This window comes from Equus asinus, chromosome 8 (genome assembly GCF_041296235.1).
Source record: "Equus asinus isolate D_3611 breed Donkey chromosome 8, EquAss-T2T_v2, whole genome shotgun sequence".
Taxonomy (NCBI): Eukaryota; Metazoa; Chordata; class Mammalia; order Perissodactyla; family Equidae; genus Equus; species Equus asinus.
This window is the reverse complement of record NC_091797.1, coordinates 27,124,556-27,149,842: the sequence shown is the minus strand read 5'-3', so window position 1 is coordinate 27,149,842 and position 25,287 is coordinate 27,124,556. Positions and strand designations below refer to the sequence as shown.

Here is a 25,287-nt window from a genome sequence, read left to right as displayed (position 1 = left end):
ATACTGTTGTATTAGAGCAGCACAGACAGACCAGGAATATCAGTAATTGTAGGAATCCAGTTGGATGCAATTAGCAGTCACAGCTGTTTGTTGGGAAAAGCTGGTTCTAGAAGGCAGGGAGGAGGGACCTACTGGGTACCTTTTGGCTGCTCAACTGGAGTCACAGATAGACCTTCCCCTCTCTGCCCCGATTCTTAAGAACACCCATCCCCTAAGTCAGTTGCCAGGGGTGAGATGGGGATCTCTTGGTCCTGCTCCACCTGGGTGCAGCCCTTTGACCTCCTTTCTCCTCCCCAGCATCTGCTACTATGGCCGGCTCTTCTGGGAGTGGGGGGATGGCATCCATGTGCATGACTCCCAGAAGCCCCAGGACCCAGACAAGCTGTCCAAGGAGGATGTCCTCTCCTTCATCCAGACGCACAGCGCCTGACAGCCTGGGGACGCCCACCCCTGCCGAATGGCCCGTCATTCCCTGTCCGGGCGCTCTGCCTGGGGCCCACAGGACTGGTTCCTCTCCCATAGTGGAAAGGGACTGGGGAGCACAGGCACTGCAGCCTGGCCGTGAGGGGTGGGTGGTCTCCTCTGCATCTCCCTTGAAGAGCTGTCAGGGGCCTTCGGAGGACACTCACGTTCCTTCTGGGACACTTTTTGGACTTCGCTCCCCTGCCTGGGAACTGTCTTCCCTGCCAGGACTCAGCCTGAAGGACGCGCTCCTATGGCGGGTTTGAGGTCAGGGCCCAGGGCACATGGGGCTGGTGGAGGACATGTCAGAGAGCAGCAGGGCTTTGGTTCTGCCGGCCTCTCCTGTATCCTGTAGACTCACTTTTCTGAGTTCCAAGCATTGCCCTGAGGGCGGCCATGCCCCTGCTTTGCCCAACTTTTTCTTGGGCCAACCCTCATGGGTGGAAGCCCACTCTAGTGAGCTGGCCAGGAGCAGCTGCTGTACAAATCAAGGTTTTGTTGCTTTGAACTTGCTCTGTTTTGATGCCAAGTTGGAGAAAATTTTCTTGTCTCCTCCCTGACCCCTGTCCTGTTCTTCCCTGGAGTTCTTCCCAGCCCAGACCTCTGACAGTCCCGCAGGCCGGGAAGGGAGGCATGTGGGCCCCACATCCCTGACACCACATTGGGATGCAGGTAGTGCTGTCTGTGGATGTGACTGCCTCCTGGGGTTGTAGAGCCTTCCTGGGCCCCAGCCCCTTTTGATCCGAACCTTGGGCAGCTCTAGAAGGGGAGGAAGCGGCCTTGAAGACTTGCCTTTTTCTATGTGCCAGCAGCAGTGGCCCCACCGTAACGGGGGGTACCTCCCGGGTTGGGTCGCACCCAGCCCTCTGGCAATCATGGCACCCCTGTTTGCCACAGCCACCTTGCTACCCTCCCCCCCCCCCCCTTTTCTTCCTCAGTAGGAGGTACAGTCGCTTTTGTTCTTTTGTGGTCACTCCATTTCCTCTGTCTTGGCGGAGGGGGACGAGGGGAAGCTGGGCAGTAGCTTTGGGTGGGGGAGGGCACCTGTGGTTGTTTTTAATGGGAAATACCTCTCAGAGATGCTCATCCAGGCTCCCTAGGGCCCCATCCCACTGCTACACTAGTTTCCATGGAGACAGGGCACTGAGGCTCCCCATGAGGTTGGAATTGACTCCACCTCAGGGGTCTCCAGCCAGCCTCCAGCCCCTCCCCCCAGGTTGGCAGCAGCACCGCTAAGATGCTGTATTTCCACCCAATTCTGGGTATATCAGTGTGTCTTGCAGAATCCTGGGTCATTAAAGATAAACATATTTTTAATGCCTGTGTGGCTCTGTGCTGGGGCTGCTGCTGTTTGTCCTCGGTGCTTTGTGGTCTGGGACTGGCTTGGATGAAACAGCTTGGGCTGGAGGTGAAGGGGAGGAAGCTCTCCTTGAAGAGGGGAGAAAAGAGGGTTTGTTTAACCAGAGCCTTGTCCAAGCTCAGGGCTCCCAGGGCTGCTGCTTGCTGCTTGCTGCTGGGGAGGGAGCCCAAGGAAGAGTCGGGAAATTATGCAGCTCCTGTTAGAAGAGAATGAATGAACCTACAGCTCAGCAGGGCAGGGAGGTACCTTCCCCCTTAAATAAATCACACAGCTTACTCCGTGGTGGTACTGTGACAATCCAGGATCAGTCTGTGTGACTAAAATAACAGAGGCGTCAGACCAATTAGTGTCACTAGACTCGGGGGAGAGATGGTTTTGCTGACCTCTGGCCCGCCTCCCCTCTTCCATGGCTGCACTAGGGGAGGCACAAGGCGGTGGGGGCCGTGTAGGTGCTCATGGTGCTTCCCTGTCTGCTCCAGGCTGGAGTTTCTCACCAGTGCCATCACTCTGGTGCAGGTTTTCCCCGGGAGCCTGCCTACACTTTGCTTGGCTCCTTTCACCCTGGCCCCAAGGGTCCGTCCTTGATGTTTCAGTCTTAGCTCCCAGGGCAACTCCTTTCCTTGTTTTTTACTTAATTGGAATAATCTCAGCGCCCAAGCCCTTCATCCTTTTGGTTGCTCTACTCTGCTCTTCCTTGCCCCAGCCTTCCACTGCCAACCCTCCTGGCCCCTGTGCTTGGAGTAGATAGAGTTGGGGGGTGTGCTCAGGGGCAGCAGGTGATGTCTCTGGTTGCTGCTCCTGCCTCCCACTCCGATCAGCCCAGCCCCTACTGCTTCTCCTTGCAAACCCTGCCTCATTTACTGGCCACTGTCACCATAAGTCTGTCTGGTCATTACAGTGACTCTTGCTGCCCACTCGCTCTGCCAGGCCTCACCAGCCCTGCCTGCCTCTTGAAGATGGATTAACTCCTCACTCCTATGGGACTGCCACAGGACCATTTCAAGTCCCCAAGTTGCCCTTGTCTGCACAGGCTGCATTTTGTCTGCCATAATTACAGGCAGTGGCACTCAGTGGAGGGCAAGACAGTGTGCTTGGTGGGGGTGGTAGACAAGTGGTGCAACGTCTGCCTCTCGGCCCCAGCAATGCCCCAGCCCTGAAAATGGCTCCCAGCATAGTTTTGGCTTGGCGAGTGCTTCTTGCCACCTCCTTATTCCCCACTTAAGCTGGGGGCTCACCTTCACAGCCCTCCTTCTCCCTTCTTTGTGAGTTCTAAACCAAGAGCTTTCTCTTGAACATTTCTTCCTTCATTCCTGATTGCCGCCCCCACCGCCCCCCAGCTGCAGTCAGACCATGACATTTACTCAGCAGACAGGAACAGCGTGGATGTTCTTTATTGCCATTCCCTTGGGCTAAGGGAGGGGCCAGCACACAGTCCTTCTGGAGACCCAGGCCCCATAGCAGGACCAGGAGGCAAGAGGGGCTGGGCTGACGGGAAGCCTTGCTCCAGTGTCTGGGTCTGGGAGAAATGCCCCTGTACCTTGGTCCTCCTAAGGCTTGAAGGGCCTGCTTGGTAGTGACCAGGGAGCTGAGGGGAAGCGTGTGACTGGAGAAATCTCAGGCTCACATGGTCCAGTAGGTGTAGACGAGGCTCAAGAGGACGAAGATGGCCACAGACAGAAGCATGTTTTTCCGGTTCTCCTGCCGAAGCAACTTGAGCTCCTTCTCTGGGAGGAAACAGGGTGGTAGACAGGTAGGTTGGGCTCATCTGCCTTCTCCTCTCCCACCAATGGCTACACACAGTGCTGAGGGCAGGTGTTCCTTCCCAGCCACTTCCTTATTCATAAAAATGGCTCTGTCTGATCTGCCTAGATCGTCACAACCTTTTGGCTACAGATCCCTGTCCAAAAATGTCCGAACACCCAATGCTGCTCAACCACTTTTCTTCAAATGCAGTTGAAGTTGAGGATGGAATATATGAGGGGGTCACCAAAAAGGCCACCCCTGAAAGCCAAGCTAGGTGGTGGTGTGGCATCACCAGGTGTGAGTCCTCTGACGTGTCACTGGTGGGCTCTGTGGTGCTCATCCTTCCAGGATGTCCCCTCTGGCCAACTAGGAACTCAGAGCAGCTGAGACCACCTTGGGCCTGACACTGGAGTAGGTGCAGGGTGGGGCCTCACCACCAGTGCTTCCAGTCCTGCCCTCTGCTGGATGCCCAGCTAAGCCGGAATTAGGGTTGCTAAGAGGAGGCAGTTTGTGCCCACAAGGTAGTTGGGCTCACCTCTAGAGGAAGCCAGTCCTGCTACTGTACAGCCACACTGTACCCAGTCATCCCCTTGTGTGACACGCAGGCGACTGGTGCTCTATGAGGGCTAAACTGAGCAGCGATGCTGCGGTTTTGTGTGAAAATTGCTAGGCTTGAGGGAGAATGTATGTCCTACTCCTACTAGTGTGAGGGAGTGGGGAAAGACCTACAGACCAGCTCTGGGTGGCCAGACTGAGCCCGTGGTGCAGGTAGATGTGCAGGTGTGTGTGTTTACAGTATTGATTTAAACTGGTCCCTGTGGGAGGTTTCCTGCCATCTAGACTGTTCTGGAGCTGATTCTTGGCCAGGTCTGGCCCTCAGGGAGAGAATAACAGACAACTCTGAGGAGCCTCTGCAGATTATTTCCCCACCCAGGCTGTGGGGTTGGGGTGGATCCAGCAGCCTCCCTCCAGCTCCATGTCCTGCCTGGGCTCTACCTTGCTCTGCCCCCAGCGCCCAGAAGGTGGCAGCATTGCTCCACCCACAGTAGCCCTTGTACCCCCCGCACCCAAATGGGCGGTTCATCCTTCTTCACTCTGGCCCCTCCAGTCCCCACTCCCATCGCAGAGTTTTCATGGGAGGGAGTGGAGGTTTGGGAGAAGGGGGCAGGGAGGACAGACCTCCCAAGCCAGGGTGGATGTGGGAGTCTCTTCGGGACTGGGCTCAGCTACAGCCATATGCCTTCATCCCACAGGCTCTCCATCTCCCTTGAAACAAAGGAACGAACCTGCTCTTCTTCCAGGCTGCTAGGCCTACAGTGGGTTCCTGCATCCTCCTAGGGGCTGCTCCCTCTTGAAGAACCTCCCTGATCCCCATGACCTTGTGGGCTCCCTGGGCGTCTGCCCCTCCTGACCCTGGGACTAGGGAGTAGGGCTGGGAACAGAAGGCCCTTTCTTACCATAGTTGGAGGCTTTGTTCATCAGGCTGTTCTTCTCCCTCTCCAGAGACCTCCTGTGAGCAGGAAGGAGATCTATGGCTCAAGCCCTTTTCCTTCTTTCCACCTGAGGGCAGCTGGCACACCAGGGCAGGCTGGACAAGGGCCCAGGTCTCCAGTGGCGGGGGTAGGAAGGGGGGGATGGAAGCTCAGGGCCAAGGCTCCAGGATATATGTGAGGGGCCAGAGGAGGGTGGGGGCAGGAGCATTACCTGGCCTCTGGGCTCAGCTCGGCCCCATGGAGCCTAGAGTTCACAGCTTCCAGGGCTCTCTGACATTGCGACAGCTTCTCCTCCAGCCCATCGATCTGAAACATATGGCATGCCCGGCAGAGATGGGTAGCAGAGCTTTTCAATCTCAAAACAGTTGGGATCCCGGGATGGGGAGGAGGGAGCCTTTAGGAGGCTTCTCGGACAGCCCCTGCTCCGCCCAGCATCACTGTTTTGCCGTCCTCTACCTCTTCCTGTTGCAGCCTGGGCCCCACTGGAAATGGCTATGGGTGTTGCTCAGGTCCTCACAGTTGCCCTGACCCTCCCAGTAAAGCATGGATTGGGGACAGATAGGAGCAGCCCCTCAGTCAGCTGTCTCCCCAGCACACACCCCAGTTGGAGCACAAACAGGAGCAAGCAGAGCTCCGAGCGTGTAGGCGCGCGCCACACAGGCCTGTCATAGAAAGAAACGAGATGCTGCGGGAGGCTCTGCCTTTCCACGGCACTCCACAGTGTGGGGCAGTGATTAGACATCTGGGGGCCAAAGCACAGAACTTTTTGCATTGACACACTTATCTTAAAGTAGTCTAAGTTGTAAAAATATACATTTTTCCATGAGAATCAATAAAAATTAGTATAAAAAATGCAGCTGAAAAACACTTCTAGTTCTTTTTGACTTGATTCTTGTGCAAAAACATTGCCCCTCACCAAGGTAGCTGTAACAGGTGGGGCAAAATAGCTAAGCTCCTGAAAGGCTGCTTGCCAGAGGGATCAGTTCCCCCATTTGTTTTGATCACAGTTTCAGAGATGTGTTCTTGGGGAAACCATTTGAGTTGTGGGAAAATATTCTGTAAAATACTAGACTGGATCATCCAAAACTGGGTCCTGGTATCACACATTTGGCTGTGAAAGTTCATCTGTCTGTCCATCTGTCTCCACGTCTGTCTGATGGCCACCTCTCTGGGCCTGCTCTGCTTGCACCTCTGCCCTGCTGGCGGAAGCCTAGATTTCAGCGGGTGGGAAGGTTTAGAGGGCCTTGTGTCCCTCACAGCGGCTGACAACAGTGCCTTGGGTCCCCATAATACTCGATTTTCCATCTGACTTTATTCATTCTCACCACATCCCTGGGAGCAATAGCAAATGTGACCTTTATTTCACAAATGGGAGAACAGGCCCCCAAATGGAATGACTTTTCTGAGGGGTGAGAGTGGAGTACCCCTCTCCTTATAGGTCTCAGCTGATTCTCTGCTCCATTCCCTTCTGGAGTAGCCCCTGCAGAGACTGCAATCAATGACTGCAAGTATGAATCCCAGAGTCCCAGGCAGGTGTTCTGGGGCCAGTGTCAGGAGAATTGCACTTGAAGTCTCTGGGCCTTCTGCCCCCTCTCCCTGTCCAGTACCCATCCTGGCCACCTCTGGGTCAGCCACTTTCCCTCATCCCAGTGCCCACCCCAAATGACACACCATCTCTCCCCTTCCCTGCAGCCCCAGCCCACTGCCAACTCCAGCGCTGGAAGCCAGGCCCTGTGGGAGGGAGCAACTGCAGAGCCTTGAGTTAATTGCCTGGTTAATTGTGGCATTTCCCTGCTAATGGGCACCAAAGGGAGGGCTGTCCTGGGAACAGGAGCTGGGGCCTGTACCTGGGGAGGCCAAAGCCTGTCCTGGAACCTGTGCTGTAGAGAAATGAACACTGGGGAGCCAGGCTCAGGGAACAGCAACAGCCTGATGCCACTGTTCGTGGAGCCAAACCGGGAGGACCAGGTGTTTCAGGCCACCATGTGGCCCACCCTTCACAGCAGCACCCCCAACACACAGCCCAGCCCCTCAGCACCCTTAGACTTGCTGTTTCCATCCATGGTACAGAAACCACAATCAGGGTACCAAATGCTATACTGGGTCCCAAACAAAGGGTAATTCTTAAAGCTCTCCCTCCTCCATAAGGCCTTCTCTGCTGCCCTTGGCTGGAAGGGTACTGCTTCCTTCCCCTGGCAAATTAATCAGTCCTCCTCTCATGAGGCTGAGTGCACACTGTCATCCTAGCTATGGATGTCCAAACCTCATCTTCCCAAACTCTGGGAGCCCCCAGGGCAGACAGTATAAACCTGCAGCCCGGGGGTCACGTCTAGCCCAGATTGGCTCATTCCACTTATGTGACTGCCTGGCCTCTAAGGATGCCTGACTTTGGCACTCCTGTCCTAGAAGGCATGGTGGCCATCAGTCTCCTCTTTGTGGCCATCACAAGGCCTGGCCAGCTGCAGTCTTTGTGGTTGTAGCCATGGAGGAATGGGTAGGGCTGGGTGTGGGGCCAAGGGGCTGGGGATGGATTTAGGCCTCATGTAGCAACTGGAGTCTGAAACACTCCCCGTGTGTTCACAGAACCTGGAAGCAGCTAGGAGGAGAAGTAACTACACATGCACACAGATTACGTACTTTGTGGATTACCCAATGCAAGTCTTAGTCCTAGGTTAGATTTCTCCCTGTCACCCCTTGGGCCAGGCCGTGGTTTGCGTGTCATTCTGGAAGCAAGTTGGGGATTTCCAACCCTAAACACTTCTGAAAGGCTACCAGGTGCCCGAACAAGTGGTAATTGGCTCAGAGCAAGGCCAGGAACTCATGCTAAGCAAAATCTTTAAATCGAGGTTGGCAAACCCCAAGTGGCCAAGCCAGTCTGCTGTCACGCTCTGGGCAGGGCCTGCAGAGCTGGCAGTCGGAGGCCTTTATCTGAACAAGCCCAATTTATCTGCAGTTCCACTGAATATCCCCACTTTCATTTACCACTTTTTAATGAGGCTTAAGTGGACGAACACAAATCAAGGTTTTAGGGACTCAAGCTCTAACCTCCCTCTATGAATATTTATGTCCTGCTGACAGCTCTCTCTGATTCCCTTCTAAATAGCAAGTTCCCTTCTTTATAACCCAGCTGCTTGATGTGGGCTGAGTGAGGAGAGGCTGAGACTGTCAGGAGGCTCTTCCGTAGGTCACAGACCCATCCTCAGAAGGTGACCCCGCCTGCAGTCAAACACCCTGCAGCATTTGCTGAGGCGGAAGCCAGCTCTCGGGCAGCTGTAACAATGGGTACAAAGATTCCAGGTGAGCTCCTGGCTGCAGAGAAGGCAGGGAGGGTCATGAAGCATCTTTTAGTTGTGACTGGGGTCAAGAGTGGCGACTACAGAGTGAAGCTGGCTCAGTAAGATGGGCCCAGAAATGGGGGAGAGGACTCAGAAAGCGGGCCTTAAAGGAAGCTCCTAGTTGGATTTTCAGTCAACTCTCAATGACATGCACATGCATTATATACTTTGTGGATTCCCCAGTGCAAATATATAGTCCTTGGTTAGCTTTCTCTCTGCCACCAGGCTAAAAGCAATGGAGGACAAGATAGCCAGGACCAGGAGAGAAGGCAGGGGTTAGGACCAGAATAAGGAGACAAATGTCAAGAAGATTCTAGAAGCATAAGGGTCAGAGCTGAGCAAACAGTTGGGAGCCAAATGCCTAGAAGCCTGAAATCGTGGGTCCTGAAAAGTGTGGTAGTAAGGAGTGTGGGCTCTAATCAGGCGCTCAGCTTGCCGCTCACTTGCCGATATCTAGGTGACTTCCTTAATTCGGTGCCTCAGTTTACTCACGTGTAAAACAAAGATAATAATGTTTCATATTTCAAAGAGTTGTTAGGATGATATGAGGCAATATGTGTAGTAAGGTGCTTAGAAGAGTGCCTAAGACATAGTAAGAGTTCAGTAAATGCTATCGTTATCAGAGAAGGTTGTCACTGGATCTTTGTGGAATAAAAAGAAAACTGAGTTAATTTGTGGCAAGAGAAAGAGGTAGAAGTGAGGGTGCGCGATGGACAGAAATCTCCATTGGTCACTGGCTGGCAGCGGTGGGAAGGGGAGCCCCTTTGGCTCGGATACGGCCATCTGAGTCTATGGAGGGATTCAGTGGCGGGGTCGGGAAGGGGGCTGCAGGATCAACCATCAGAACAGCAACCCCTCTACAGGCCAGTGCATCTAGCTGGCTCAGGACCCAGCATGCTGCGAACCTCATGATCCTGCCCGGAGATGAAGCCCGCTGGTCTGGAACCAGCACCAAATTGTAGAGGCTGGGCCTGGTGGAACCCGAGGATGAGAGGCCTAGAGCAGTGTCCAAGGGCAGAACAGACTCATGTGTGGTCTGGGCACCAGTGGGCATCTGAGGATACCTGGAACAGCAAGTGGAGCCTAGCAGTTGGAGACTGGATTCAGCCACACCATAGCTCTACGGGGCCTGGCATCCAGCTAAGCTGGGAGCAGGAATGCAAAGTCCTAGGACTAAGGCAGAAAGAGGCCCCATCAAAGAGATCGGACCAACTCCAATGGGAGGAGAAGGTTATACTCTGGAGGCCAGGAGGCTGCCAGGACTCTTGCCTGACAGGCCAGACAGAGGATCAATTGGCAGGAAGAACGTGGCTGACCTGAGACTGGCTCAGGTGCCAGGACTTTCCTGGAGCTGTAGTGGGCAATACTGCTGGCTGTGACTGTGACAGGCAAATAGGAACAGCCAAGGTGGGCACTGACACAGGGCACTCATTCAGGCAGTGCAGGGGCAGAGAGTGGATGCCGGTGGTGCACAATGTTAGGAAATGTCCCTGCATTATGTTTATATTCACAAGACCAAGTGTCTGTTTTTATGCAGGGTAAAAGAACATCGTGTCTGAGTCACTGAGATGACAGTCAGTAGGTGAAACACAGCTACGAAGGGACCCAAGGAAGTCAGAAAGGCAGTGGTGTGAGCTCCCTCTAAGTTAGCAAACTGTGCCTCTGGAAGCTCACAGTGCTGAGGACCTGGTAGGTTTTGTGTAAATCTGTTGTGCAAGCAGTTCAGGGGACCAAGAAGTAGGTGGTGAGCATGCAGGGTGTCCTGGTGGGAAAGTCTGTTCTTGACCCTGAGACCAGCAGCGGCTAAAGCCTGCCCATGGGGACTGCTGGTCCGAGCCCAGGCAGGGAAGACGCAGAGCATTAGGGGAGAAGGGAGGAGGAAAAGGAGGGAGAGAGAGGTTTTTAAGGTAGGGAGTGCGAAGGAGCACCCCTCAAGGAGGAGGAAGTTAAAGGTGCCAGGGGAGGCCCTGGAGACTGGGTCCAGGATGTCTGTACTCGAACAGGAAAGGCCCAGGAGGGATTCCACCACAGTAAGGATGAGATCTGCTGCCTTTCTTAGCTGAGCACAGACTGGGGAATCGGGGCCTGGTGGGCAGCTTCGAGTGGGCAGAGGAGCAGGCTCAGTGAAGAGAAGTATAAGACCGAGGATTCTCCACAGAGGTGGGGATGCTTCCTGCAGAAGAATGTGAAGATCTGAAGTCAGCCCAGCGCCAAGGTGGGCAGAGGCCTGAACCCAGCCAAGCAGGGCCATCGCTCCCGCTGGTAGGTACCAAGGGAAGAAAGGGCTTCTTCGTTTCCAGTCATCGGGGCAGAGACTCCTCCGTGACCTTCCCCGAGGGCCCCGCCCTCAGATGCAGCTCTGAGTGCTGTGTGCTGCAAGGTGCTCCACTAGCACATCAGCAGCCCCGAGCCAGCTAAGCAAAATCCCCTCTGCCACCTGACTTGGGGAATAACACCTTATCCTTGGAGCTTTAGGGATGTCTCCCTGGGGTCCTATACACCATAAAACTACTGTGTTAAGAGAAACTGTAAAATTCTCTGAAATCCCCATGAGGCATCTTTTCAGGAGTATGGAGCCTCCTGGAATTGAAGCCCTGAATGAGGCCTCTTCGGGGGCAGGAACGGGAGTACCAGCTCACGTACAGATAACTGCCCAGCACACTGGTCAGGTCAGGCCCCAGGAGGGCCAGCTCCAGGTGGTGGCTGCTGCTGCAGGAGGCCTCACTTGAAACTTTTATTCTGCCAACAAGAACGAGCCACAGGCTGTCGCTCTCCTCGTGAAGGTGGCTGAATGGCGCTCCCACAAGCACTGGACAGCCTGGGAGGGGGCTCTCCGCACTCCCTAAGGAGCCACTGTCTAGGCCCAGACTTTCTTCTGGGAAAGGGCAGAAGGCACCGCAGGGCTGGGCTGTGGGTCACACAGCCCTCTCTGCTTTCTGGTTTAGGAAGTCGTTTCTGGTCCTGCTGGTCTTGATCTCAGGAGCTTCTGCCCTCGAGTGACAGAAGTTGCTGAAATGGGTTAACCTCAGGAGTCAGGCAGTGGTCATGGGGCAGAGCCTCCACCTGCCTGGCCAGGTCCTTGCTGGGCACCAAGACCTAATACAGAGCATGGTGTTGGGGTATCTGAGTCCAACTCAAATCACGGAGTTCCATGTGTCTGGATGGCGCGGCATGAGTCAAAGCAGCCTCCGGAAGTCAAAAGTCCATACAAAACTAGACCACAACAATCCCAGTAGCAGCCAACACTTCTGTAGCACGCACTATGCCAGGCACTGTAGTCAGCGCTTCCACTGAGGCACAGAGCGCTCACCATAACCCCATGACGGGAGCGGCAGGATCAGTATCCACCGTTTTGCAGATGAGGAAACCTGGGCCATGGAGATGAAGTAATTTGTCCAGGGTCACACAGCCAGCACAGGGGGGAGCTGGGCAGTCCAAGTGTGTGCTATTAGCCACCACCCCGCATCGAGAAAGCAGAGAAGCACCAGCTCCGAACCGCTCTCAGTTCCTGGGTCCACCTCCACTCCTACGCCCTGGGCTAGGCAGACTGTGGGCAGCTTCGGGTATGCCACCCAATGTCTGCATCCACTCTGCAGAGAAGGCACTGGCCCAGTTTTACAGAGAAGCAAGATCCCTGCCTAAGGTCGTGTAATTGGGAGGTGGCAGAACTGGGGTCTGAATCTGGGGTTTTCTGCTTCAGAGCTTATGTTCTTTCCACCACTTCAAGCTCTTTCTCCAAAATCCGTCATGAAAACATTCATGACAAAGAAGGGTTCTGTGGTACTAAGCTATTCCACATCCCAGTTGAAGCCCATCTAAGCTTGCTGATTTGGCTCCAACAGATTCTCGACTCTGAATAATCTTGTACAAGGGCTTTGCTTGGTCTCTGTTCACGTAGTAACCGATACTCCCCATGAGGGAAGGACCTGATTGAAATCTGTTTGCTTGGAGACAGTGAGACAGGAACATTGAAGACAATTACCCTCCCACTCCCAGCTTCACAAACATCCCAGGCACCATCCCCCAAATTACCTAAAACAAAAGCACCCTGCAAAATTCCCAAAACAGATCCAGTTTCTAGAACGAAAAAGGTGGGCTAGCTGGCCCTGATAAGCCCTTCATTCCCCAAGGGTATCAAAGCCTTTCTATTCACTTGCTAATTCACAGCCCAGAGAGTGGCGTCAGCTGTTTCATCTCCAGCCCCAGCAGCCTGGGAACTGGATTTCTTGAAATCCACTCATTTTCACATGTCAGGGAGGCCCCAGGACGTTTATTATAATGGGTAAAGAAGCCAGAACGCCTGGCCTGCCCAGATGGTCTCTGGCAAGAGCGCTGGGGCTTTCCATCTGGGGCCTTCAGGCCACACAGCCAAGTTACACGGGCGTCACAGGCCTCAGTTTTCCAGATGACCAGCCTCAAACCCCAAAGGGCTGATTACTCTGACACCGCTTAAGGGGTGTTTCCCTGTGGGGGCAGAAAACAAACCTGCGCCCATGGCTCCCCAAACCCTCAGGCCCTGTGAGAAGTTCCTCTCTGGGGCCGAGCAGATGAAGACGGTAAACCTTCCCAGTTTTTAATCAATGAACAATTTTCAGGAAAAGCAGAGAGCCAAGGGGCTTGTCTTTCCTCTGGGGAGTCACCCCTGCCCCAGGTCAGGAAGTTGAGGGCCGTGCTGAGGCCCATGCAATCCCAAGACATTCTGGCATGCTGAGCAGCTCTGTGAGCAGAGGCACGGCCGTCCTTGCCTGAAGCCTTCAGCTGTCCCTGGGCCAGAACGTTGTTTGGGGTTTGTTTTCTCTTCTTCCCCCAATATATATTTTTTGATAAATTAGCAAAAGCTTCTTCATCGCTGAAAGGCTCAAAGCACTTTTCAAGAACTGGCATCCATCCCGTGCCTTATGAATTCATTAATTAAGATGCTGGCAAACAGCCACTCCACACATGCTGACATCCTGCCGTGTTAGGTAATGAGGTTTTAGTCTCCTGACCCCCGTCAAGTGGAGCGGAGCCAGACGCAAGCTGCTGAGAGAAATCACCTGCCCAATGGCGACCTGTCGCTTGACCCTGGCGACAGGTGAGGCTCATTTAATGGTCAGTGGCCCTTGAACAGTCTCTGCATGCTGCGAGCCTTTCTGCCAGCCCCTGGCCGGGCAGCTCCTCAGCAAGGTGGCATCCCGTCACCTGCCCCACTGTGGCCACCTAACCTATGACTGGCAAACCACTCAACGGGGCCCAGATGTCAGGGGTGAAGGTTCAAGTGCCTCCTCCAGCCACTCAAGCCAATTCCTAAGTATTTATTGACAATCCACTAAAGCTGCTTCTATGCCCTGTCTCAGAACACTGCTAGTTCCCCTCGGCCTTGTGCATGGCCTGTTCCAGAAGTGAGCCTGTCTCCATCCACACTTTGTGCTGCTGTCCTTAGGGAGCTAACAGCAGTGGCCGACACGAAACAAACTGTCCTTTCCTCCTGGTGCTCATCACGCCTAAGCCATTTTCTCCCCTTGACCTACGAACTCTCCTTAATCGTCACTGATCCAGGCCTCTTTTTCTGATAAGGATTCCAGTGAATTTTAAATGACTCCCATTAACTTTTACTCCTTATAGCAGATATTATTAGATGGCCAATACACCATCAATTCCCAACCCCTCCTCCTTTGCCTCCCTCTGCCTTATAGATGTTAGAAAAGCTCACCAGATGCTTTCCAAGCCTCACTGCAGCTAGGGATGGTCATGACCCAGTTCTGGCCATTGAGATGTACCAGAAGTCAGCTAGGAGACTCCTGGGAAAGCTTATACTTTGCTGATAAAAAGGACCAAGAGTGCTGTATTTCCTTTCTCCTTCTTCCTGACTTAAAGTTGGATATGATGACTGGAGCTGTGGCAGCTATCTTGTGACTAAGAGGAAACAGCTAAGAGAATGCAGCAATACCAGCCCTGACATAGCTGGGTTTTTGAACCAATGCCAGTAGCCACCTACCTCCAAATTTCTTGTTATGGGAATATAAGTATACTCCTAGTTGCTTAGGTCACTGAGGCCAGTTTTCTGTAACTTGTAGACAAAAGCTTTCCAAACGGATACATTTTTGTCCTTTTTAACCAAGGGACCAGATTTAACCAAGTTATCTCCTTTAAGATGTCAGCTAAGACATTGCACATGTGTTAACTTAAAACCAACTGGCTTTTGAAACATCTGAAGACACCAAATTGAATGGGCCAGCTGTGAAAGAAAAGTACAATGACCACAGAACAGGTCATTACTATCAGAGATTAAAAAACGAAAACAGGTTTTACATCAGCCAAAATCCTATCAGTTTAGACTGAAATGCAACCTCTCCCTCAGCTAGAATTCTTCTATCAGGTTAGACTGAAATGCAACCTTCCCCTCCTCCCACACAACATTAAAATCAGTACCGGAGCTGGGGATTTCTCATCTGAACTGTAATTCTCTCTCGTTCTTCAGAATTAACTCTCAGAAGCTAAAACTCATAGCCAGTTTTTTCCAACTCAGAGATCTCACAAGGTGGCAAATGAGCTGGATAAAAAGGCCGTGAGAGAAGCCACAAGTGGAGGAGGCTGGGTGGTGCTTGGCTCTCCTGGGAGGTGACTGCCCGGTACAGCTGGCCCGGCCAGCACTGGGGGTGAGCGCCGCCTGCTCAGTAATTGCTTCATTATAACAAGTGGAGACTGTTTGCAGGTGCTGAGATCACTCACTTGTGGGGGTTTTATTGCACTCATCAGATTAACAAACATTTTTGATTAAATCACCACTTCATTGGCTCTGAGCACACGACTTTTAATAAGAGGACAATATCTACTGCTACGGAGCATCAGTGCACATTCAATACTCAGATCCGCTGGGGGCAACGGAGCGACAAGGTGGGGAGACAGCAAGATGCCAAGCTTTTCTTAAGGCACACAGTTACAGATCTCAGATCTTAGAATATCCAAGTAGAGCCCAAGATGGCAAATGTAAACATCTATATTGGTATCAATAGGGGGAAAAAAATGGGCAAATGTGACCGGTAAAGGCACCAGGAGAGCACACGCCCCACGCCCCTTAAAACCCATGTCAGCCAAACAAGACATCTGTGATCTGTATTTGGACCACAGTCAGTGAACCTGTAACCCCTGGTGAAGCTCAAGTCCTTCACGTTACAGACGAGGAAACGAAAGTCTAAACAAGAGGGCTGACTTAGTCATGATGGGAGGCTGCAAAAGAACTACAAAGGCTACTAACGAGAAAGCTCTGTTCGTTGATCATGCACCTGTGCCAGCACGTGCCAGGCACCTTCCACACAGCGTCTCATTCAGTCCTCAACACCACGCTGCGAGGTACGCTGCAATCTGCCAGGGAGCCCGCAGGCCAGCCACTAAAGCACACTGGCCCCTTCTTCCACAGTAAGGGTGCTGCAGCTGGGCACGCGGCCTCCTAGCCAACCAATGTGTTTCCCAGCTCCCCCGTGCAGTTAGGAGAGGCCTCGCGTCAGCTCACATCTCTGCCAATGGAAAGTGGGCACTCCGGGCCAGGAGTGTGAAGACAGTGGGTGCTCTTCCTCCACTTTCTCTCTTTCCCTGCCAGTGGACACATCAATGGGGTGCGACCTGGTTTCATTCTTGAGCTGACAACAAGGCCCTGGGGGACGGCAGAGTCACAAGATGGAAGGAATATGGCAGACAGTCCTGGTACTCTAGACCAAGGGGTGGCCAAGTACAGCCTATGGGCCAAACACAGTCTACTGTCTGTTGTAAATAAAGTTTTATTGGAACACAGCCACACCCATTAATTTACATCCTGTCTACTTTTGTGCTAAGATAGCCCACCAAAGTATAGCTGATTCTCCTTATTCATGGTAGTTACGTTCTGTAAAGTTGCCACCAACAATGAATTAGCAAATACTGAACCAGGTTAGGTTCCTGTGAGCCTCTGATAACATTTTTATCAACTGATCAATACAAAAACTTGTTTTTTGTGTTTCTGTTTAAAGGGACCTTATTTAATACACATTGTTGACTCACTAACATTGAGCTCGCAGCCAACGGCACTACCACTCAGCCCTGAACAAAGCTTATGTCGCGCGTATTTTCTCTGTGAGGCATGCACAGCCTTCCTGCACTGAGGAAAACGAGGCAGTACTTCAGCACTACACTCGAGGGCCACTTTGAACAGCAAAATCACCAACAAAAAGCACAAAAATGCAAAAAACATGGCCCTAAACAGACCACAAGAAGGACACATTTACAGTCTAAGAGCTGAAACAAGAAGACAGAGCATCGCCTTGTTCCTTCTTAGCTGGCTACGTGGGCCTCAGGTCATGGAAGTTTTCACAGCTTTGAGTTTGTGAATTACTGCAAAAGTGTCGCGAGTATTGATTTGGGGGTTACAAATACATTTTAGCAAGCAGGCAAATTCACAAATACAGAATCCACAGATAACGAGAATCAACTGCAATGTGGTTCCAACCGAGACCACACGGCCCACAAAGCCCAAAATATTTACCATGTGACCCTTTCCAGACAATGTCTGCCAATCCCTGCTCTAGCCTGTTAGATAGAAAATAAACTGTCTTGTTCTTGAAGCCACTGCATTTTCCGGTTTCTCTGTTATAGCAGCTCGTCATGTCCTAATACCGGCTGTAAGGTCTATGGTCTTCTCACTACATAACGCCATCTCACTTTACCATCTGCATTCTTTTAGAAGGAGATTCACATTTCCATCAACCTTTTTTTCCTACCAAGTAGGCCAATATTTCTCAAGGGGTGGTGCTAAAACCTCCTGCATCAGCATGCGTGTGTGTAGATTGTTAAAAATGCACACCCGAGTCCTACTGAAGGACTCAGGGTGGGGGAGATGCCAACTCTCCATTTTTAACAAGCTCTACAGATGAGTCTTAACCATTCTTAAGTTTCTTAGCCTGCATGCTCTAAGGGAGCTGCAACACAGGAGCCAAGATGCACTAGAAGGCAAATCAGCTGTGCTTGATTCTTGCTCCTCCACCGCAGTCAACCCGGGCTCTCCCTGAAACCTCAGTTTCCTCATCTGTTAAGAATCCCACAGGCGTGTAGTGAGAATCCACTGAGAATGCAAATCCAGTAGCATCCAGCAGTTGCTCCATATGCATCAGTGCTCTTTCCCTTCCATATGCGGTAATTTATTTTCAAGCTCTATGGGAACACCACCATTCCAGATTTCTCTACCAATTCCCACAGGTTCCCAAAGTAATTTTCAAACTACAAGCTTCAGGACTCCAGAGGAAAAATTTCCCATCTTAGGGGATATTTAAGCCACTAGTAACGTACCAAACAGTATGGTCTCCCTCACCTTTGGGGATCCCCTCATTCACAGGTCTCTACTCCTTTGGGGGCCCCCTCACCTCCGAGTGCCCGCCCCTTTTGGGTACTCTTATTTACACGTCTGCCCTCAGGGCCTCCTGATTTCCGTGTCCCGCCCTCTTTGGGGCTCCCCTTCACCTCCATGTCTCTACCCCTCTGGCGGTCCCCTCACTTTCCGGCTCCCACCTCTGGCGCCCCCTCGGGCTCCGCAACCTCCGGGTGCCCCCTGGGGCCCTCTCACGACCCTCGCGTCCCTCCCCCAAACCCGCGTCGCCTTCACTTCCTCCCCTCGGCTCCTCCTCCAACCTGCAGCGGGGCCGACCCCCTACTCCGCCGCCGAGAGAAGGCAACTAACCCTGCGGCCCACCCGCCACGGCTCCCCTCACCTCTAGAGCGACGCCCACATTCTCCCGCTTCTTTTTAGTCATGTTACTTGCCGGGAGCCCCAAGTCATTATTGGACGCGCCCACTGGTGGCACCACGCATGCGCAAATACTCGTGCTTCTCCCTCATTGGTCGCCAAGGCGGCGGGCTGTGGGTGGTCCGGGAGGGACAATGACCCGCCCAGGGGTGGGGCTTCTCCTTGTTTACTAATTCAAAGCCAGTTTACAGCACTGAGAGTGTTTTTTTTCACCCCATCTTCTGTGCCCTCCATCCTTTTAGTGACCACCCTGCCCAGTTTGAGACCTACCCCCAACCCCCCCGCATTCAAATTCTCTCCAACCTTCAAGGCCCATCCTGAAGCGCTGCTCCTCCAGGAAGCCCCGCCTTCAGCCCCTTGGCCTTTTGGGATCTGATGATGACCTTCTGTTGCTATTCCTCCTTTTTGTCTTGTATTCTTACTCATTTTTCTTGTTTCACTGTAAGGACAGCCTGCAAACATGACAGAAAACTTATAAATGAAAAACAGCATCCATCATCCTACCAGTCTGAACACAGTTCCTATGTTTGTTTCCGTGTATTCCCTTCCAGGCTGGGTCTCAGACGTAGTATCTCATCCTGTTTTAATCCTACTGTACAGTACACTGTGGACCCAGCCCTTCAAAATATTTTCTTTTTTTTCAAAAGATTGACACCTGAGCTAACATCTGTTGCCAATCTTTGTTTTTTCTTCTTCTTCTTCTTCTTCTCCCCAAACCGCCCTCGTTGTATATTCTAGTTGCAGGTCCTTCTAGTTGTGCCATGTCGGACGCCACGTCAGCATGGCTTGATGAGCGGTGCCATGTCTGAGCCCAGGATCCAAACCAGCGAAACCCTGGGCCACTGCAGCGGAGTGTGTGAACTCAACCACTCGGCCACAGGGCCAGCCCCCATCAAAATGTTTGACTGTGACTCCGTGATAAAAAATATTCATTTGTATTATGGCCCATTGCCTGTATAACCAAAACCAAAGTTTCCTGATAAACACCTTTACCACCACCTATGATGCACTCTGATATTTTCTATTCTAGCCTTTTTCATTAAAAAGAGAAAAAGTTGGTGGCAGGAGACTTATTAAGTTTATTTCATGACCTATTAATGGATATTGAACTGCAATTTGAAAAACACTGTCATAGACATTTTCCCATGTCTTTGAAATCATTGTTTGTGATGGCTGTCTATGCCACCAAGAGAATACATCCCATTCTTGTATTGGACATTGTTTTATTGGACATTACCTCCAAATAATGCTAAAGCAAACATCTTTGTGTACATAGCTCTGTCTTCTGAATTCTTTCTTTAAGATAAATTCACACAAGTGCAATTATTGGGTGAAAGAGTATGAGACCAGAATCAAAGCTCCTTATTTTCCAACCAGTTATCTCTCCCTTGGAGACTGTGTTTCTGTGTGTGAATAACAACCCTGACTCAGTGTTTGGGAGGAAAAAAAAATGTTTTCAGATCTGTGTTCTCTTCTTGATAGAGTCACTGAATGATGGAGCTGGAGAGGACCTGAGATCGCATCTTGCCTGGCCCCCTAACTGAGGCCCGCAGAGGGAAAGTGCAGTAAATTCTGTCCGAACAGGAAGCAGGCTGTTGAGCAGTTGTTTAGAGCAGTTCTCAGTTTAACACCCAGCACAGGAAAAACTTACTCAAGAACATTGTCCATCAACTGTCAATCGACAGCATTTATTGTCAGAACACTCTTCATAGCATTGGTTCCAATCCCAGAAAAGCCAGACTCTGTGCTTCCCAATTATCACAGGCTTGGGCCCATGGGAGGTGAGAAGAGGAGGAAAAACACTGTGTTCTTTTCAAAGTGGCTCCTTCTGCGTTTGTTTGGCACCAAGAAAAAGCCACGGAGATCTGGGTGCGCCTCATGTCGGCCCCTCATCTCTCTCCCATTCCCCCATGAAATGACGGGCAAGCTGTTGTCCTTCTCCCAGAAGGGCCTTGGGTTTTCCAAAGCAAACCTTGTCCCACGGTTCTGATAATGGGACAAATACTTGAAATGGGGCTGGACTGAGAGCCTACGTGGATTGCAGCGAAAGAGGGGACTTTTGGAGTGAGATTCACCTGGATTCCAATCCCAGTCACTTAGCAGCAGTGTGATTGGGGCCTGATGCTTAAGCTCGCTGAGCCTCGCTTTCAGTGTCTGTAAGACAAGTTCGCTGGGCCAGGCTTATAGGGTCGTTATGAGAATCACTAAGTGGTGGGTGCTGTGTCTTGTGAGTGACCAGGAGAGGCTCAGCAAGACTGACATGCTTGCTGCCAGCTTTTCTTTATAGGATTTCGCTTAGCAATTGTTGCCATTTGTATTTTTTGTTAATATTTTGATATTGGTTTATATGAGCTTTGACACTATCGTAAAGTATCTGTTGTTAGGAGTTTGGAGCAAATACTTGCATTGTTTCCTGCTATCAAGGGTGCCCAGTTCACTGCAAAAGGCCACCACCAACATACAAAACCGTCTCTCCACCTCTCTATTCATCCTTCCTGCTGAGACCGTCATCGAATCCTGGGTTTCATGTGCCCAGCATTACAGACAGTGGTGACCCCCACGGAGTTAGGGAGGCTGAAAGAGCCCTAGGTAACCCAACGAGGTGCTTTCATCCCCCTGGTACATACAAAGACCAGCTTTGAGTCCCACAGGCACTGTTTGCCGAGCCTAATGCAGCTTGGCCTGGCTTCGTGCTGGAAACTCTGCCCACAAGCAGATGGACTACTGTGGGCCTGTCTGTCTGTGTTCTCCAGTGAGCTGTGGTTCTGCACTGTCTATTTGGGAGTTTAGAGGTAAGTGCTTAAGGGGAATCAAGCATTGCACTAGCAGGCAGGAGAACCGGGTTCATTCCTGGCTAGGCCAGCTTCTCACGGCCTGACCTTGGGCAGGTCAAGCCCCCTCTTTGGCTCTCAATTTCCAAGTCTGTGAAATGGGCATGGGGGGAGAACTAGACAGCTTAGACACCCTAGAATTCTGTTTTTAATGACCTTGTTATTTGTAAAGTGCCCAGATGTAATGCACCATCCTTGGCTGTAAGGTAGACATATAAAATAAGAAACAGTCATTACCCTCAAGATATCTTCAATCTAGTTAGAGAGACAGACTGACAACGTGAAATAGTGAATGCCAGACGTCATATAATTAAATGCCAGCTGTCTGGTACTTACTGTTGATGTATTAGGAGCTCAGAAAAAAAGAGAATGCCGTGGGTACTGGGGGCGGCTCTGTGGTGGCTATGGGTCCTGGAGGATAGACACCATTGGGTTAGGTGAAGATTGGGGAGAGGGCACCCCAGGTGGGAACCCAAGGGGCTCCCTGTGCTTATAGAGGGCGCCCTTTTCAGATTTGCACAAAAGCACCGTATAGGCTAGCCACGGCCCAGGCTTATATGTCACTGAGACAGACCCTTGGGTCTATTTTCCTATCCCTTGCCCCATCCTGGGCTTGCCTGACCTGCGGGGCCCAGACCTGGTCCCCCACCATTGCCCGAGGGCACCTCAGAGCAGGAGTGAGGGAGAGTGGAATTGTTCACTGTCAGAAACATTTCAGGCAGGAAATGAAGAATTTCGTAGGTGGTTAAAAATACAGTGGAGGCTGATTTATGTTTGAATTTTGTTCCAGGACAGCAGATTATAGCCCAAGTTCTGAGGCAAAGGCAGCGGTGTCTTTATGGCCTGCTTGGATCAGTTTTATGTCTTCGTGATTTTTATGTTTCAGCTAAGCCAAGATGCTCAAAGTTTTTTGTCCCATACTTCGCTGGGGAACACATGTACCACTCCTTACACCCAACCTCATTTTACCATAAAAAGAAAAAAAAGCAAAATAGGTGAAAAAATGTTTCTGTCTTGCTATTTAGCTAGTATCCAGTACTTTTAGCTAAATTAAATCAAATCATAAATAGATGATGAATCCACATGAGACCCTGAAGTAGATGTCAGATGACATTGTGGAAACAAAAAGACAGGGATCTGAATATTGTTGAATATGCAGATCACTCCATGTCATAATATCTTCTTGAAGAGAGGAAATTTCTGTCAGGCATGAGTGCCAAGATAACCTATGCGGCCTTTCCCGCCATGCTGATATATTTTTAACTTATGGCTTCTGTACCTTTTGTAACTGATCATGCTTCCCACTTTTTTGTTCATGAGGAAGCTCAGATCTGAACTTGTTCGGGGATTCTAAGCACAGGTTTCTGTGTCCTAGCATTCTCCCTGGCTTGATTTTATTTTTCTACCCTTGTTTTCCCTTTGCTGTATGTCTATTTTTATCCCACTGTATTGTGTACATTTCGGTAAACTACCTCAAATCCCTTTTTGGAACACAAAGGAGTATAAATAAATCAATAAATACATCCTGTGTTTGTAAATGTGGCACTTCTTTCTAAAGCAATTTTCGCATCCGTTAGCTCTTGCATCCTCACACAGCTCTGTAAGGAAAGTTCAGCTGGCTCAGTCACCCCCATTTTGCAGTTAAGGGAGCTGAGGTACATCCATGAATGAAGTGGCTCGCAGAAGAGCACAGGCCCACCCCTCCATCTACATAGATGACCACCTGAACCCCTCCGAGGAAGGAGACAGGAATATGAAACTGACAGCCCATTAGGTGATTTTTATTAGTAGATGTGGATTGAGAAGGAAGACACCAAGACTGGAGTAACCAGTTGGAGAGGACACAAATGGGGATGACCATCGGCTTCAGAGATTCCCCCAGAGTCCATATCTGTGTTGCCATCTCCGTCCCCCACTCCTAACAGTAACAGACCCACTCCTGCTAGTCACATGGGTGGCATGTGATGGAAGCTGGGCAACCAATCATAGAACCACATGCTGTTGGCCATAGCGATTGGTTCAGAGGGGACGACACATGACCTGAGCTGGGCCAATAGGAGTTCTTCACTGAGATTTTCAATCTCTAGCTGGGAATTGAGATCCTATCTCAGTTGGGATGTGATCCTGGAACTGCTGGTAGTTGTGTCCGTCCCCTTCCAGGAGCAGAAGTTCGTGTGGAGTACGAGAGGAGGCAGGCAGCATGCATAAAGCAGCAGCTGTGGGAGAGAGCGAGCCTGTGGATGTTTGGAACTCGGTATCCGGCTGCCTCACCTTTGGCCCTCCCAGGATGGAGGGCAACAAATCCCCTTTTTTGAGTAAGCTATTTTGAGCTGTTTCTTTCACTTAAAGTCCAGAGATTTCTTAATTCATCTAGTTTTTAGACTGAGTTTGTGTGTGTGTGTGTGTGTGTGTTTCCTGAGGGAATAAGCCCTGAAGTTCTGCCTCTCTGGAATCCTAGTTTTGGTCTTCTAGGTCCTTACATCTGGAGCCTCAATGGTTAGCTTATCTAAGGGAGCTTAGGCCCTGGGGAGTAGTAATAATAATTCCCCCCACATTCTGTGTCTGTCTCCAGCTGGCCCTACACAAAGGCAGTAGAACTTAGTTCAGAGTGTGCCACCTGGCTCTGTTGCCGATCAACTGTGTGACCTTGGGCAAGTTACTCAAGCTCTGGGCCTCAGTTTCTCATCTGTAAAATGGGGATAATAAGAGTAGGTACCTCATAAAATTCTTGTGAGGATTATACAAAATAATCTATTTCAGCACATAATGCTGTGCCTGGCACCTAGTCAGTGCACCATAAATGTAGTTCAATTACTTTGGATAATTTTATCCACAACATCCCTCTAGGATGCCTGTGAATGAGGCAGACCAACTTTTCTCTTGTCTGTTTGGCCAGTGAAGACTCTGGTGTTCAAGGGGTTAAGTGACCCACTCAGCTCACGTAAGTCTGGAAGAGTCCAGATTCTAGACATTGGAGTCAAATCCAGGGTCCTCTCCTTTGGACCACATTTGCCAAGTGGCACTGTGCTGGCTATTGTCAGGAAGCCAATTTCACAGCTCATAAAGGGCACTATCCCGCCAGGCACAGAGACCATTAGAGGAGCCCAAGTCTGTCCTGAAGGCTGCTTGGTGAGGACAGAGGATCGGCACTGGAAACACGTCCAGAGGAAGGACCGCTTAAGTCGGCTTCCCCGGACAAGCGTCTGTCCACACTCCTCTCCGTCTTCTCCCTCACTGACGGCTCCCAACGGCAGCACACCTCACATGGAGGAATTGTAGAAGACAGATTATCAGAACCAGAAGGCAATATAGGCATCACTCAAGTCTATTCATTCATTCAACAAACATTTCTTAGACAACTACTATGTGCCAGGCATAGCGGATGTAATGGTGAACAAGACATAGATCAAATCTCTCATTTTACAAATCAGAAAACTGAGTCCCAGGAAGGAACATGTCTTCCCTAAGGTCTACAGTGAATTAGGAACTTTGTTAGACACCTTCTAGAGACATCTGCCTGGCTCACAATGGCCCCCCTTTCCTGAGATTTATAGGATCTCACCTTCCTTGTCACGGCTGATTCGACCAGAGAAAAGCAGCTGACTGAAGCTGGGGCCAATCAGGTTTCGTCTCCCAGGAATTTGACCCTGGGATGAGATGCTGGTCTTAGCCCAGAGAGAGAGGGACAGAATGAGTGCCTGGTCCGATCAATGGTCCAGTTCTTGGATCAACACTTGGGTGTCTTATGAGCACCATCCATCCCTTACAATACATCTTTCCTCTTCATTTTGAGAGTTTTGAAGTTATTAATGAATTTTTTTTCTTCTCACAACGAAAATAACCTTAACGAAGACTGTGGCTGAGATTGGATTAAAACTTGAGACTCCTGGATCCCAGACCTGTGCTCTTTCCATCATGCTGCCTGGCACAGAGATGCTCTTCCCAAGGAGCTCTCAGAAGTCCGACCTTTGCATATGACCTTGGATATACCAAACAAAACCATGCCATCCAGTGGAGTTCTCAGGGTTCAGAGAAGCTGTCTCTGGGAGATGCCAAGGTCATGGATCTCTAAAGCAATTGCCTTGTGTGTGTGTGTGTGTGTGTGTGTGTGATGGTTTCCAGAACAGCAGCAGAGGATGGGGATTAAAAGTTTAGGCCCTGAAGTCGGACTGCCAGAGTTCAAACCAATCCAGGTCACCCAGTCACCAGCTGCTTACCTTGGGCAAGTCGCTTTTCTCAGTTTCTTCCTCTGCTATTTCCCCCTAGGGTTCTTGTGAGGCTCCATGTATGCATAGAGGGCTTAGAACACTGT

At 51.0% G+C, this 25,287-nt stretch overlaps 2 protein-coding genes across 4 annotated transcripts in view; one reads left to right on the top strand and one right to left on the bottom strand.

The window, feature by feature from the left end:
* Nucleotides 1–1,779, top strand: part of CMTR1 (cap methyltransferase 1) — a 55,435-nt gene extending 53,656 nt beyond the window's left edge. For both annotated transcript variants that reach the window (XM_014830920.3, XM_070514991.1), the window contains one exon: nt 298–1,779. In XM_014830920.3, the coding sequence (XP_014686406.1) occupies nt 298–430 (133 nt within the window). In that variant the 3' untranslated portion in view covers nt 431–1,779. The remainder of the gene's footprint in view (nt 1–297) is intronic.
* A 1,418-nt stretch (nt 1,780–3,197) lies between these two features.
* CCDC167 (coiled-coil domain containing 167) lies at nt 3,198–25,287 on the bottom strand. 2 transcript variants are annotated; one of them, XM_070514992.1, is made up of 5 exons: nt 25,193–25,287; nt 18,448–18,596; nt 5,270–5,364; nt 5,023–5,075; nt 3,198–3,546 (listed from the first exon to the last, which is right to left on the bottom strand). In XM_070514992.1, exons 2-5 carry the CDS (start codon nt 18,568–18,570, stop codon nt 3,443–3,445), a joined length of 375 nt encoding a protein of 124 aa, XP_070371093.1. In that variant the 5' UTR covers nt 18,571–18,596; nt 25,193–25,287; the 3' UTR covers nt 3,198–3,442. The 2 variants fall into 2 exon arrangements, with proteins under 2 accessions (XP_070371093.1, XP_014686407.1); XM_014830921.3 differs by lacking the exons at nt 18,448–18,596; nt 25,193–25,287 and adding an exon at nt 18,110–18,257.